Source organism: Dromiciops gliroides, chromosome 1 (assembly GCF_019393635.1).
Source record: "Dromiciops gliroides isolate mDroGli1 chromosome 1, mDroGli1.pri, whole genome shotgun sequence".
Taxonomy (NCBI): Eukaryota; Metazoa; Chordata; class Mammalia; order Microbiotheria; family Microbiotheriidae; genus Dromiciops; species Dromiciops gliroides.
In genome coordinates, this window is record NC_057861.1 from 562,086,031 (window position 1) to 562,101,514 (window position 15,484).

At 35.3% G+C, this 15,484-nt stretch overlaps 1 protein-coding gene across 2 annotated transcripts in view; it reads right to left on the reverse strand.

Annotated features, from left to right (window-relative positions):
- The window catches only part of IFT74 (intraflagellar transport 74), a 140,666-nt gene that overhangs the window by 44,042 nt on the left and 81,140 nt on the right, over window positions 1–15,484 (reverse strand). For both annotated transcript variants that reach the window (XR_006354166.1, XM_043978143.1), the window contains exons 13-14: window positions 8,868–8,947; window positions 3,965–4,018 (exon numbers count right to left, since the gene is read on the reverse strand). Coding sequence is in view for 1 of the 2 variants with exons in the window: in XM_043978143.1 (XP_043834078.1) it covers window positions 3,965–4,018; window positions 8,868–8,947 (134 nt within the window). In the remaining variant the exon portion in view is untranslated. The remainder of the gene's footprint in view (window positions 1–3,964; window positions 4,019–8,867; window positions 8,948–15,484) is intronic.

Consider the following 15,484-nt stretch of genomic DNA (forward strand, 5'->3'; position numbering starts at 1 on the left):
GAAAATCATCTGTGAAAGGTGCCTCCTCCCATCATAGTCTTATCAAAGACATCCCAGATAAATACATAAGAACATTACCATTAAAATGTTTATAGAGATGAGGAAGCAAGAATATAGGTCAGTGACTATTAATGACTCCTTTTTTTTTTCAATTGGTAAAAGTACTAGATAAGTTCTATTATGTTCTTTTGGAGTCCTGCTCCCTTTGAGTTATCTTGAAATCATTTCTGAGTGTCTTTTAAACTATGTCACCTTCATCATGGATTTCTTCGGTATTTGGCAAGATATAGCCACTGTTCCAGGCTTCATCTTAAGTGCAACTGTCATTCCCTCATATAGTACCTGAGATAGGAGGGGCCAGATTTCATGGTTACACTATAGTCACTAATACAAATAGATTATAAAAATTTGGGCAGATCTATCCAATTCTCAGATATTTGTTATGTTCTTTCCATTCTTTTCTATAAAGTCTCAAGATCATATAGCTTCATTTATTCTTTTTTTTTTTTTTTTGGTGAGGCAGTTGGAGTTAAGTGACTTGCCCAGGGTCACACAGCTAGTAAGTGTTAAGTGTCTGAGGCCAGATTTGAACTCAGGTCCTCTGGCTCCAAGGCTGGTGCTCTATCCACTGCACCACCTAACTGCCCCTGCTTCATTTATTCTTGAACCAAGCTCTCAGTAGATTAATTTTCCTCTCAACTTCTTTTGCTGTACCAAGAATTGAAGTTCATAATCTGTTGTTTTCCTCTGCAATGTGAACACATGCACTTGTATGCTGAACTTATTTTGTTCTTAGCTACATGTTTCTCCACTAAGAAGGAGATCAACAGTTTGTTGGGTCGGGTGGTTTGTTGGCTTTTGACTGCTCTATACTATTTTCCATTTCTTATTTTTGTAGAGTCTATAGTTTTTTTAGACAGGTTGGCTGAGCATGCTAGTCATCACATGTATTACCTGGTACATATAATTTCTTCCTGGTATTAATTTTGACCTTTCTTCTAATTAGACAAGGACCTGATTATATACATATACATACATACATAACTGATTCCTAAAGTGATTACCCTGTCTATAATTAACAATTCTTTTCCTGTTAAGAAGCAGCATATTTAATTTTTGTTGTTTTCCAGTGACTCATCTATCATCCTACAAATTCTTTTCCTAGAGAAAGTATACATCAGGTATAAATATAAAGCTTCTGGGTGGTGTAAGAATTGCTGGCCTCTTTCCTTCTTAATTCTGAGTTATATTTTTCACCATAGCTTTAGTTCTTCTCTTTTACCTACTTTTGACTGAAATTATTATATATACAAGGTATCAAGGTATAAATTGATATGATTTGAAGGATAGATGCAAATTTTTCATAGAAATTCTCTAGTATTTCATCCTCTTATACAGATGTTGATGCATGAGTTGCAATTATCTTCTTAATAGTCTTTTTATATAGACTCATTTTGAGCACTGCAAAGAAAGATAGCCAAATGTCCCCAAGACCTGATACTTTTTGTTGCTTTGTAGAGCAGAATTTCTATATCTTCCCAGGGGCAACCAGAGATTTCTTTCCAAATATGACAACATGGATCTGGTTCAATTTCTTCATGGTTCAATTTCTTCAACTTGTTGGTTACTGAACAAAGACCAACCATCAAGAGTGCCAAAAGGTGTATTCTTTTTGCAGATTAAGAACAGTATGGTTCTCACGAAACTCTACTTCTTTTGCTGCCATTTTGTCACTGTCTTAAATAAAAAGCAATCACACAGGATTATAGGTTTTTCTGTTTATCTGGATAAACCATATGAAACATGCCAATCACTTCCTGACAGAAAGGTGATAAACTTAAAATACAGAAACAAACATACATTTTTGTACATAGCTAATGTGAGAATTTGTTTTGTCAGACTATGTAGATATACAGGGGCAAATATATCAGGGTAACTAGGTGGCACAACAGATAAAGCACTGAGCCTGAAGTCAGGAAGACCTGAGTTAAAATCCAACCACAGACACTTATTACCTGTAAAGGATCAGCTGGGCTAGTTACTCAACCTCTATTTGCTTCAGTTTCATCATCTGTAAAATGGAGATAATAGCATCTGCCTCTTAGGGTTATTGTGAGGATCAAATAAGATAATAATTGTAAAGTGGTGGTTAGCACAGTTCCTGGTACATAGTAAATGCTATATCAATTTTAGCTATTATTATTATGATAGGGAGGGATTTATTTCTTGAGTTTAAAAAAATCCTCTGTGGCAGAGGTAGTGGGAGGGAAAGATTCATTTTTAAAATGTTTATTAATTAAAAAATGAAAATAAAGAATCAAGTGAAAATCAACCAAAAAAATGTTAGTTAGTTTTCTTGGGTTTCCAAAGTCCAAAAGTATTCTTCATTTACTAGCTAAATTTCTGATGCTGTTTCTTCATAATAAGCTAGGCTACTCTTTATAAGGGGCTGCTGTAGATAGAGTGATGGCCTCAGAGTCAGAAGGGCCTGAGTTCAAATCTGGCCTTAGACTACTAGCTATGTGTTCCGAGGCAAGCTACTTAACCCTGTCTGCCTTGGTTTCCTCATCTATTAAATGAGCTGGAGAATGAAATGGCAAACCACTGATGTATCTTTACCAAGAAAACCCCAAATGAGGTCACGAAAAGTCAGACATGACTGAAATGACTGAACAACCAACTCTTGATAAAGCAGTAGAAAGCCCTAATTCTGAATTGATCAGTCAGTTTTACCTAGAGGAGGCAGCTGATGGCCTCAGGGATCCAAAAAGTCTCTCAAGCTTAAAAGCTGCTTTGTTTGAACTATGTAAGGCAAGGATAACAAGAATGTTCCTGAAAGTAAGGCTGGCTGTACTTTCCTTTGAAGGTGCCCAGTGACTGGGTCTTCTGCAAACTATAATTTTTTTAAAAACTGACAACACTTTTATATCTACTTGGATATATAAAAACTTCTGTATGAAACTTAATCCTTGGGAAAAAAAATTATAAATTTAACTTACTGGTCTCTCTTCCCTGTGATTGCAGTAAATGTCTTGTTCAAGAGCATGATTTTCATGTTATAGATTTTTTTTCTTTTGTAATCAATCCTTGGACTGAAAATACAGCATGTTACTAGGCCTGTATCTAAAGTCTTTCCATCTTGATAATAACAACTGAAATTCATATAGTATCTTATGGTTTGTTTTACATTCATCAGGATCCTCTGTGAGTAAAAATGTCTCTTTCTTACTATTAACTCCATTTTGAAAATGAGGAAACAGACTCAGAGAGTTTAAGTGATTGGCCCATGGTCATACAACTACATAGGATTTGAACCCAGGTCTCTCCTGACACCAATTCCAGAACCTACTACAGTCTACTTTCTAGTGTCACTTCAATATCATGATAAGGCACTGAAGCAGGACTTTTTTTAGGATCTACATTTGTATAATTTGTATATATATTGTCTCTACTAAATTACTGTAAGTTCTTCAAGAACAAAGACTGTCTCATTTAAATCTGTATATCCCTCCTTTCCACAATGCTTTGTGAACAATATGAATTAAGCTGATCTGAATAGCAACTTGCTGTAATGATGATTATGGTAACTAAAATTTATATAGGGCCTAGTATATGCCAAACACTATGCTAAGCATTTTACAAATATCCCATTTGATCCTTACAACAACTCTGTGAGGTAGGTACTGCCATTATCTTCATTTTATAGATGAGGAAACTGAGGTAAACAGCAGTTAAGTGACTCACACAGTTAGTAAGATGTCTTCGGCCAGATCTGTATACAATGATGCCTTTCTGACTCTAGACCCAGAATTCTATCAATTGTGCCACCTAGTGGCCCCATAATAACATAAGAATTATTTTTTTAAAAACACACTAGATTTATAGAAAAGAAAAGCAATCTAAAGATGCTCTGTATATCTAAAGATGTGTGTATATATTTCCACAATCTCATGGTAGAACTTACTGTCCATGTTTTCTTCCCTTTTCTTCAGCTCTTTGTATTTTTGATTCATTTCACCTGTAAGAGATACAGAATTCTATAATTTCACAAATGATATAGCAATCTTACATCTAAATATGTTAGACTTCCCAACATATTTGGTTTTTATTAATGTGACTTAAATGTTCCCAATTGCCAGCAATCACATAAAATTTTTCTATTGTCTTTACCTTTTAGTCATATAGGTATATACTGTATATTTATTAACATAATTATAACAATATTCTATTCAAACATTAAGACTGCAGTAAGCATTAAACTAGACTATTTAATATGGATATTATAAATATGAAAGTATAGCTTATCTTACACAGCTATTTTCTGATTATGGCATATTTTACCTAAGTGAGCAAAAATAGATTAGACATCTTCTACATGTTTTAATTTGGGGCAGCAAGACTTTTTTTTTTTACAGTCATAAAGGCTAAAACAAAATAATTCTATTTCTAGACATCAATGGAATGGTTTAAAATAGCATATAAAAGCAGGCTGACATTTAACATGTAAATGCTAATTAGTTGAATTAGATACACACGATAGGAATAACTGGCATACCATGAAAATTAGGAACTCTATAATTATTACTATGACATGCATTGAGTACAATATAAGGGAGCATGGCCCTTGGAGGTTACTTTAAATCAAAGATACAGAGTCCATTTTAACTATTTACAACCTCAACCACAAGTTGCTGTTTGTTACTCAATAGCATGAGAACCTACAAAAAAAAAAAGAATCACTTAGACTCTAAGATGTAAGGGAAGAAAACAGATTATAATCAGATAGGGTGCAGGATGATGAAGCTAGGGAAATAAAATTCTTTTCTTCACTATTTCATTAAAATGTATTTTGCAATATAATTCAGGAAATTTATTCAAGAGGAAAAGCTGCAGATTCCAGTTCTGGTAAGTCATTTGATTTTCACTGAGATAGACAAAGCACAGAACCTCTGGGCTTCTAGCTTTAAGTGAGGAAAAGAATTTTGTCTAAGGTAATAAGATTGTGTATTTTATTGTTCCATGACAGAAAGATAAATTAAACAGGTATCCAGAATGTCCTCTGCTAAGAATTGCAACAGCATGCTATTATCAGTGGAAGAGAAACACCTTTAACTGAGGAATATATATTTTAGTAACTACTTTGTACATCTTGTTTTCAGTTTTACATTATAACTAATCTTTAGGAATTATGACTCACATGATTCAGAATCCACTGTAGGAGGATCTGATCAAGAAGGTGGACCAACTGTGGAAATGGACTATTTTCTGTTAGCTAATTTCCAGATTTCTGTTTTATGACTGGACTCTCATAAAGTTGGCACCATCTTGTGGACCACTGTGGTATGGAAAGGTGATTTATTTTTGCTGAATGGCTACAAATAGTTCTTTTACAATTTCCAGAAATAATTAAAAATCAGAAGGGTCTGTTGACATTTACTTAAGACTCCTGGTGTTCATATAAATCACATACAGCTTCAGTTTACATTTAAAAAAACCTCCTTCTTGAAACTTAAAACCACAAGTAATAAAAGACATAAATCTTATCTACATGAGGGTAAAGTTAAATTTTGTGCTATAAACACTTTGTGTGGCTGTTTTCTGAGACAGAAGTTAGAGTAAGGAGACTGACATAGAGAACAACTCAACTCACAGAGGACACCAGACCACTCCCCCCCTCGACAACACAGATCTATCATTGTATCAGCTTATAAGTTTGAGAACCAAAAGGAACTTCACACACACACACACACACACACATGTGTATATCTATATAAACACATATTCATACATGTATATGTACACATAATAGAGTTGTTAGAAGCTGCATCATGTTAAAACAAAATTATGTGTGGAAAGAATACCTGATTACTACTTTAAAATTGGGAAAAAGGAAAATATGTGATATGGAATATTATGGAAGTTCACAACACAAATAATAAATCATATTCACATGGCTTCAGGTAGAGATTCCCCAAAGAAAATAAATCCTATACATTGTGGGAAGAGTTCAAAAAACCCAGATTTTAAGATGCTTCAGAAAAATCATAGAAACATAGTTCTAGAAGGATGGTCTAGTTCAGGTCCCTACTTCTTAATCCTTTCAAAAGATATCTTTCCTTTTTTTTAAGGATGTGAATTCCATAGCTCTGCTAAGGATCCCTTTTCTAATATACTTTTGTACCCCCACTATCAAGAAGTTAGTTTGTAATTTGAAACCTAATCACTTTTGTTGCAATTTATGCATACTTTAACAAGTTTAATTATGTACCTTTCATACATGCATACTTGAAGGTAGTAAAATATCTAGTTTTTTAACTAGACCCAAAGTCTTAGGTTTCTAACATTTTTAACAGCCATTTCCTATTTCATCATAATTGAGAAATATGTACATACACATATCATTAATAGAAAAATTTGTATATACATATAAGATTTTATAAATATTGCCTTCTTTAAAAGTTTAGTAAATGAGTATGTATACTATGGTCATAAAACACTAAAAATCTTGCCCTTTTCTAAGATAAACTCAATTTAAGATACTGTAACAATAATGCCCTGATTCATGGCTTTTATAAGTTTACATTTAACATTATCACTCTTTCAAAATAATTTTATACTTAATTTTTTAAAAGCATGGAAAAAGATGATAAACTATTTAATGAGTATGGCTAAAAATGAAGCAGAATTTTTGTCCAGTTTAAACAATAAGCTTGTCTAGTAGTTCCAAAGGAACCATGACTTTGCTAAAGTTCCCTTGTTACTGATGGCTTGATTTTTCCCTTTTATAATATGACTAATTTTCTATAGTAAAACTTATAAAAATTCATAATTCTGAGAAATTTAGCCTACCTTAGTGTATGGAATGAATCAACTACAGTTTACTTTTGTGATGTGAAATGTGGGAAAGATCAAAAAATAGCATATATTTTCATGACAATGTACAATTCTCTTTTATGATAAATTTCTGTTTATACCATGCAAGCATAAACACTCAGAAGTCTTGGTGCAATTTTAAGCTATGAAAGCATAATAATAATAAATTCAGTGTTCCAGATTCAGATATAAGTGCTTTAATTAATCTTGGGTGAGACCATATCTATGATTGTATTGGTATAAAAAACTTCCAGTGAGGAAACTTCCTCACCCAATAAGGATCTGTACTTGCTTTGCAATTTATAGTCTTAGGTAGCTATCTGGGGGCAGTAAGAGGTTAAATGACTGTACTTAAGGTAAATAAAAGCAACAAATCTCAATCTTTTTTTTTTTTAATGCCAAGGTTAGTTTAGGTTAGACTGGGGTAGCCAGACAGATGCTTTCCTGGTAAAATAAGGTGTGACAAAACAGAGTGGAAAAAAGCATTAGACTTGGAATAGGAACCCAAGTTTGAATCCCAACTGCTACTTACTATTTATGTGTCCCTCAACATGTCAGATCACTCATTTGTAAGGTGAGGAAGTTGTACCCCATGGTTTACTTTTTATGAACAAAGAGTTCTTTTGGTAAAATGTTTTTTGTAGGCTTATTGAGGATAGTTTTAAAGGGGAAAATTGGGCAGGGAGGAGTATAGAAAATGTCGAGTCCCATAATTTCCAGTATATTTATAAAGATGTCCTTGGAGTTTACAGGTACTTTAGAATGGTAGGGAGATAGGGGGAAATGTGTAGGGGGTGGTATGGGGAAAGGTGGGAAGAATATTGCCCAAGGAAAATATTTAACACTGAGATATGATCAAAAGGAACTCACCTCTAGTGTAATTTTAGTGTCCCGTATCTTCTCCCAACTTAGAGGAAACAGATACATTTTTATTTTCCAACATTCATTTATACCTGTGTGTGTGTGTGTGTGTGTGTGTGTGTGTGTGTGTGTGTGTGTGTGTGTATGCATATGAGAGAGAGAAATAGAGACAGAGAGAGCACTTGAAATAAATGGAAAATCATTATCATCTAATTAAACTTGTAGCAAATATGACAGTTGTCTAATAAGTTTTATCTTTATTATAGGCCATTAGTTATCATTAACTAGATTTGCGTATTATAAGTACATTTTAATTACATAAGAGAGCCACAACTAATGTAGTCAGTAGAGTGCTGGAACTGTGAGTCAGGAAAGACACAGGTTCAAATCCTGCCTCTGATATGTAATAGCTATGTGACCCTGGGCAAGTCACTTAACCTCCCTTGGTCTTAGTTTCCTTATCAGCAAAATGAGAATGAACTAAATGGACTTTAAAGTCCTTCTATTTCTAATTTTTTTTGGGGGGGGGCAGGGCAATGAGGGTTAAGTGACTTGCCCAGGGTCACACAGTTTGTAAGTGTCAAGTGTCTGAGGCCGGATTTGAACTCAGGTCCTCCTGAATCCAAGGCCGGTGCCAACCATTTGTGCCTGCTGCAAATTTTTCTTTATACTTAACACATGCCCATGCTTATTATTTCAAAGTATTTATAGATTATTTCTCTCTTTAGATGGTTTTACAAGGAAACAATGTTTTAACTCAAATGCTTAAGGCTTTAAATGCTTAAGAGATTTTGTAATGTAAAGCATTTAAAAAGTATATGTATATTATAAATTTAAAAATATAAACCCTTATTATACTGAATATTTCAACCTTGGTTTATGATAGAAAATCTTGAAAGACAGTCTTATATGAATATTTGCCCTTAATTATTAAGTACTTTCTATTTCAAATTCTTTTTTTTTTTTTTTTGGTAAGGCAATTGAGGTTAAGTGACTTGCCCAGGGTCACACAGCTAGTAAGTGTCAAGTGTCTGAGGCTGGATTTGAACTTAGGTCCTTCTGACTTCAGGGCTGGCGCTCTATCCGCTGCCCCACCCAGCTGCCCTCAAATTCTAACAATAACAATCACTTACCTTGGTGCTCCTCTAAATCCATGTCAAGCTGCCGAATTTCTTCATTAAATTGGTTAATTTTTTCTTTTATGTCCGTTAACCTAGCAAACATAACAATAATAACTTGTAAAAATAATGAAAATAATGTGCAACATTTTTTCTGTTCATTTGATCTGATATGTGTTAAGTTCAGGATTTTAAAAAATAATCATGTGATAAAAGGAAATAGGATTGGGGCAAAAATATTTGATGAAAAGCAGATTGTTGCATTGTAAAAAGCACTGGATTTGGAGTCAGAGGACCTGATTCCCAGGCACCACAGTTTTGTTTAAAAGGGACTCTGGACAAGTTGTTTAATATTCCTGGGTCTCAGTTTCCTCATTTAGATTAAATGTTATTTATGTACTTTGTAGTTCTAAATTCATGGTCCTATAATGATTGGAATGACGCCACCTGCTGGAGACTTACTGTAGAAAAGCTCCGCCATGAGGAGAAGGCCTCTGAGGGCAAGCCATGTGGTCAAGGTCCTTGGCCCCAGGAAGTGATGTTTGCTCATGGGTACTGTCTATCAAGGCTACCAACCAATCAACTTGAGGAGCCTCCCATTTCTGGGAGGAGGACACAAAGTAGGAAGTGGACACTGGTGGGGGGGGGGGGTTCCTGTCTCTTTTGGTTCCTGACCTCACCATGGTGGGTCGGATGATGGGGTCTCTTAGATATAGTTATATTTTTACCTTTCTCTCTGATCCTAATGCTTTTTTTTTTTTTTTTGGTGAGGCAATTGGGGTTAAGTGACTTGCCCAGGGTCACACAGCCAGTAAGTGTCAAGTGTCTGAGGCTGGATTTGAACTCAGGTCCTCCTGAATCCAGGGCCGGTACTCTATCCACTGTGCCACCTAGCTGCCCCCTAATGCTCTTCAATAAATACTCAAACACTTAAATACTCTTGCTAAAGCTTATAATTTACTGGTGACCACTCATTAAATTTTAGATAGCATAGCTAGAATTTTAGCCCCTTATATTCCTAAAATGCTAATAAGAAATGTTACCTGTAAAATTAGTTCTGTTTAACTTGTATACATATAAAATATTAAAACTCTTCTAGTCTAAAGCTCTCACTTTACAGTAGAAAAAAAATAATGTTCAGAAGTGAAGTAACTGGTGGCAGCTAGGCAGCACAGTGGACAAAGTGCTGGCCCGGATTCAGGAGGACCTGAGTTCAAATCCAGCCTCAGACACTTGACACTAGCTGTGTGACCCTGGGCAAGTCACTTAACCCTCAATGCCTCGCCCCCCCCCCCAAAAAAAAAGAAGTGGAGTGACTTGCCTAAAGTAACCTACCAGGACTAGAGCCTGAGTCTTCTGATCCTCAATCCAGTGTTTATACTTTATAATATTAATATTATCGGCTCGATTTGTCCTTTTGTCTGTAGAAACAATATTGCCCATTTGAGAGATTAATAATCCTTTCCAGACTTCTTTTATGATTCTTTGTTTGATAGAACTGTTTACTAAGAGCCATTTAGAGCAGTGGTCTCCAAAGTGCAGCATGATTAAGGGGTGTGCCAACAATCGATAGGAGAATAAGAAGAGTGTGCATCCCATCCTACCTGCTATATCTAATTGAGGGGTTTATCTCTAATACACAAACTCATTTGCCCTTCATCCATTATTGTCTAATGCACTTCACCCCTTCTACACTGAACAGCAGCCACTGAGGAGAGTTAAAAACCTCACCACAACTCAGGAACCTATACCAGTAGCTGTTCAGGTGCCACTGGTAAATTTCCTACCCTCTAGCACAATCAGCCTCTCCCTCCCAGGTCCCCTCACAGCAGCAGGTAGGTATGCTTTGTTCTCCAGGGTAATGACCACCAGAAAGGGTTCTACCCACTCCATTTTCATTATGAGTGAATGCCACTGGGTAAAAAAGTATGAATGGGTTGTGATCTATACAATCACTGAAGATTCCATTATATTATCTTACCCTTAAACCCCTAAACTTTAAAAGAAATTATTTAATAATAGTATAAAAACTGTTGTTCTTGCTAAAATATTACTAATAGTATTTTTCAAGAGAACAATGTGATTAACTGAACTTCATTATTTTTTAAATAATCCCTGCATATGTTCTAGGGGACAGGTGACAGGACAATAATTTGTTGTTATAATTAATTATTCAGTTAATTTGATCAATGGACCTAGCTAAGCAACAATCAATCAATCCATAAACATTTGTAAAGTGCCTAGGCACCATGCTAAGTGCTGGGGATACAAAAAGAGGCAAAAGAGAGTTTCTGTCCTCAAGAAGCTGATAATCTAATGAGGGAGACAACATGCAAACCAATATATATATATATTTTTTAAGTGAGGCAATTGGGGTTAAGTGACTTGCCCAGGGTCACACAGCTAGTAAGTGTCAAGTGTCTGAGGCCAGATTTGAACTCAGGTACTCCTGAATCCAGGGCCGGTGCTTTATCCACTGTGCCACCTAGCCGCCCCCTCATGCAAACCAATATTAACAAAGCAGACTATGTACAGGATAAAGAGAAAATCATTAATAGAAAGAAAGCACTAGATTTAAGAGGTTAGGAAAGGCTTCCTGTAAAAAATAGAACTGGAGGGAGAGTGTTTCACACAGAGGGTACAGCCAGAGAGAGTGCCTGATGCTGAGAGATGGAGCACCTTGTTTCTGGGACAACCAGGAGCCCAATGTCACTGGATGGAAGAGTAAAGTATAAGACTGGAAAGGCAGGGGGCTAGATCATAAAAGGCTTTGAATGCCAAACAAAGCATTTTGTATTTGATCCTGGAGGCAATTGGTTGCCCCAGGAGTTTACTGGATAGAGGGGAGAGGTGACATGGTTAGACCTGAGCTTTAGGAAAATTACTTTAGTGGATGAATGTAAGATGACTTGGAGTGGGGAGAGACCTGAAACAGGAAGATCCACCAACAGAGCTATTGTAGTCATCAAAGTGTAAGGTGATGGGGGCCTGTGCTAGAGTGGTGTCAAAGTAGAGAATGGGGGATATATAAAATGTTGCAAAGGCGAAATTGATAGGCCTTGACAATAGACTGGATGTGGGGATAGGGCAGTTCCAATATATGGACAGCTATTTATAAGTTACATCTTTGATTCTAAGTTTGGCTTATTTAAATACTTGGTTTTAATAGCTGTCATGGTGGAAAAAGAATACTATTCAAAGCACTTACTTGATACTCATTTTTCAATACCATCCACCAATTACATAAAAGTTTTAGTTAATATATAATAAACTTACATTTGCCCCAATTGATTGTCAATTATTCAAAAGTGTTACATTTTAAAATTTGTAACAAGCAGATTAAAAACCAATTAAAATTCTTAATTTGGAAGAATTTTAAACATATTAGAATTATTCTGTTTTTAAAGTGTGTGGATATAAGAATTTATATAAGTGACACATATGACTTTTGGCAACAAAACCAAATATGGTGGAAACATTTCCAAACATCCATTGCCAGGGCAGCTAAGTGGTGCAGTTGCATAGAGCACCTGCCCTGGAGTCAGGAGGACCTGAGTTCAAACCTGGCCTTAGACACTTGACACATACTGGCTGTGTGACCTTAAGCAAGTTACTTAACCCTAATTGACTCACACCCCCCCCCAAAATAAACAAACATTCAAATATCCATTGCCCAAATGGTTTCTCCTTAGCACAAGTTCCTGTCTGACAACCCAGACAGAGAGGCAACTGGACCCACTGAATAAAGGCAAAAGCCATTCTTTGGTGGATGAGTTATCAAGAGATATATAAACAAGCATCAAGAGAATTGAACACTATTCACAACCACATGAAAGGCTGCTCCCAATGACTATCAGTAAGAGAAATGCAAATCAATGTAAGCTTGAGGTTTTAGGTCACAGTGTATTATCCTGGTGATAAATTGCTATAATCTCTTTGCTAATAATCTATTTAGAATTTTTGCATCAATATTCATTAGGGACATTGGTCTATAATTTTCTTTCTCTGATTTTGCTCTTCCTGGTTTAGGTATCAGTACCATATTTGTCTCATAAAAGGAATTTGGTAGGATTCCTTCTTCACCTATTTTTCCAAAGAGTTTGTATAATATTGGAATTAATTGTTCTTTAAATGCTTGGTAGAATTTACTTGTAAACCCATCTGGCCCTGGAGATTTTTTTTTTTAGGGAGTTCAATAATGATTTGTTCAATTCTTTTTCTAAAATGGGCTTATTTAAGGATTTTATTTCCTCTTCTGTTAATCTGGGTAGTTTATATTTTTGTAGATATTCATCTATTACATTTAGATTGTCAAATTTATTGGCATATAGTTGGGCAAAATAGCTCCTCATTACTGCTTTAATTTCCTCTTCATTGGTGGTGAGTTCACCCCTTTCATTTTCAATGCTCATAATTTTCTTTTCTTTCTTTTTTTAAATCAAATTAACCAAAGGTTTATCTATTTTATTGGTTTTTCATAGAATGAGCTCTTAGTTTTATTTATTAATTCTATAGTTTTCTTGCTTTCAATTTTATTAATCTCTCCTTTAACTTTCAGAATTTCTAATTTGGTGTTTAATTGGGGATTTAAAATTTTTTTCTAGATTTTTTTAGTTGCATGCCCAATTCATTGATCTCCTCTCTATTTTATTCATGTAGGCATGTAGAGATATAAAATTTCCCCTAAGAACTGTTTTGGGACAGCTAGATGGCACACTCAATAAAGCACTGGCCTCGGATTCAGGAGGACCTGAATTCAAATCTGGTCTTAGATACCTGACACTTACTAGCTGTGTGACCCCAGTCAAGTCACTTAACCCTCATTGGCCCACAAAAAAAGCTTTGGCAGCATCGTATAAGTTTTGGTATGTTGTCTTCTTATTGTCATTCTCTTAGATGAAGTTACTGATTGTTTCTATGATTTGTTGTTTGATGCACTCATTCTTTAGGATGAGATTATTTAGTTTCCAATTAATTTTTGGTCCATCCTTCTATGGCCCTTTATTACACATAATTTTTATTGTATCATGATCTGAAAAGGATGTATTTACTATTTCTGCATTTGACTATGAGGTTTTTGTGCTCTAATTCATGGTCAGTTTTTGTGAACATGCCATGTAACACTGAGAAAAACATATATTTTTTTCTATCCCCATTCAGTTTTCTCTAGAGGTCTATCATATCTAAATTTTCTAAAATTCTATTCACCTCCTTAACTTCTTTCTTATTAATTTTGTGGTTAAATTTATCTAGTTCTGAGAGGGGAAGGTTGAGGTCCCCCACTAATATAGTTTTGCTATCTATTTCTTCCTGTAACTAACTTAACTTCTCAAAGAATTTGGATGCTGTACCACTTGGTGCATACATGTTTAGTATTGATATTACTTCATTGTCTATTTTACCTTTTAGTGTGATGTGGTTTCTTTTCTTATTTCTTTTAATTAGGTCACTTTTTGCTTTTGCTTTATCTGAGATAAGGATTGTTATTCCTGCTTTTTTTACTTCAGCTGAAGCATAATATATTCTGCTCCAGACTTTTACCTTTACTCTATGTGCATCTCCCTGCTTCAAAAGTGTTTCTTGTAAACAACATATTGTAGGATTCTGGTTTTTAGTACATTTTGGTATCTGCTTCTGTTTTACAGGAGAGTTCATCACATTCACATTCACAGTTATGATTACTCACTGTGTATTTCCTTGCACCCTATCTTCCCCCTTGTTTGTACTTTTCTCTTTCCCTTCCCCCTGCCCCTTCTCACTAATGTTTTGTTTCTGGCCACTTCAGTTTACCCTCCCTTCTATCAGTAACACCTCCTTTTTGTCCTTTCCCTTTTCCCTTCCTAGTTTTCCCCTCCCTTCCATCAGTACCCCACCCTCTTCTTTGCCCTCTTTCCTTTTACTTTCCTATAGGATAAGATAAAATTCTATACCCAATTGAGTGTGTATGTTATTCCCTCTTTGAGTCAAATCAGATGTAAGGTCAAAACAATGCTCTCCCCTCCCTTCTTCCCCTCTATTGGTCTTTTGTGCCTCTTCATGTGATGTGATTTACCCCATTCTACCTTCCCTTTCCTCTTCTCCCAGCATACTCCTTTTCATTACCCCTTAAGGTTTTTTTTTTAATATCATCACATCAGAATCAACTTATATCCACACTTTCTGTCTGTGTGTACTCCTTCTGTCTTAATAGAGATACAGTTCTAAAGATTTACAAATATCTTCTTCCCATGTAGGGATGCAAACATTTAACCTTATTAACATGTTTTTCCCCCTTTTTACCTTTACACGCTTCTCTTGAGTCTTATATTTGTAGACTGAATTTTCTGTTAAGTTCTGGGCTTTTCCTTAGGAAAGGTTTAAAGTCCCCTATTTCATTGAATGACCAACTTTTCCTCTGAAAAATTATGCTTAGTTTTGCTGGGTAGTACATTCTTGGTTGTAATTCCAGTTCCTTTGCCCTTCAGAATATCATATTCCAAGCCCTCCAATCCTTGAAGCTTTCACGTCACGTGTAATTTTGATTGTTGTTACTTGATATTTAAATTGTTTCTTTCTGGCTGCCTGCAGTATTTTCTCCTTGATAATTTTGGAATTTAGCCATTATAATCCTTGGAATTTTCCTTTTGGGGTCT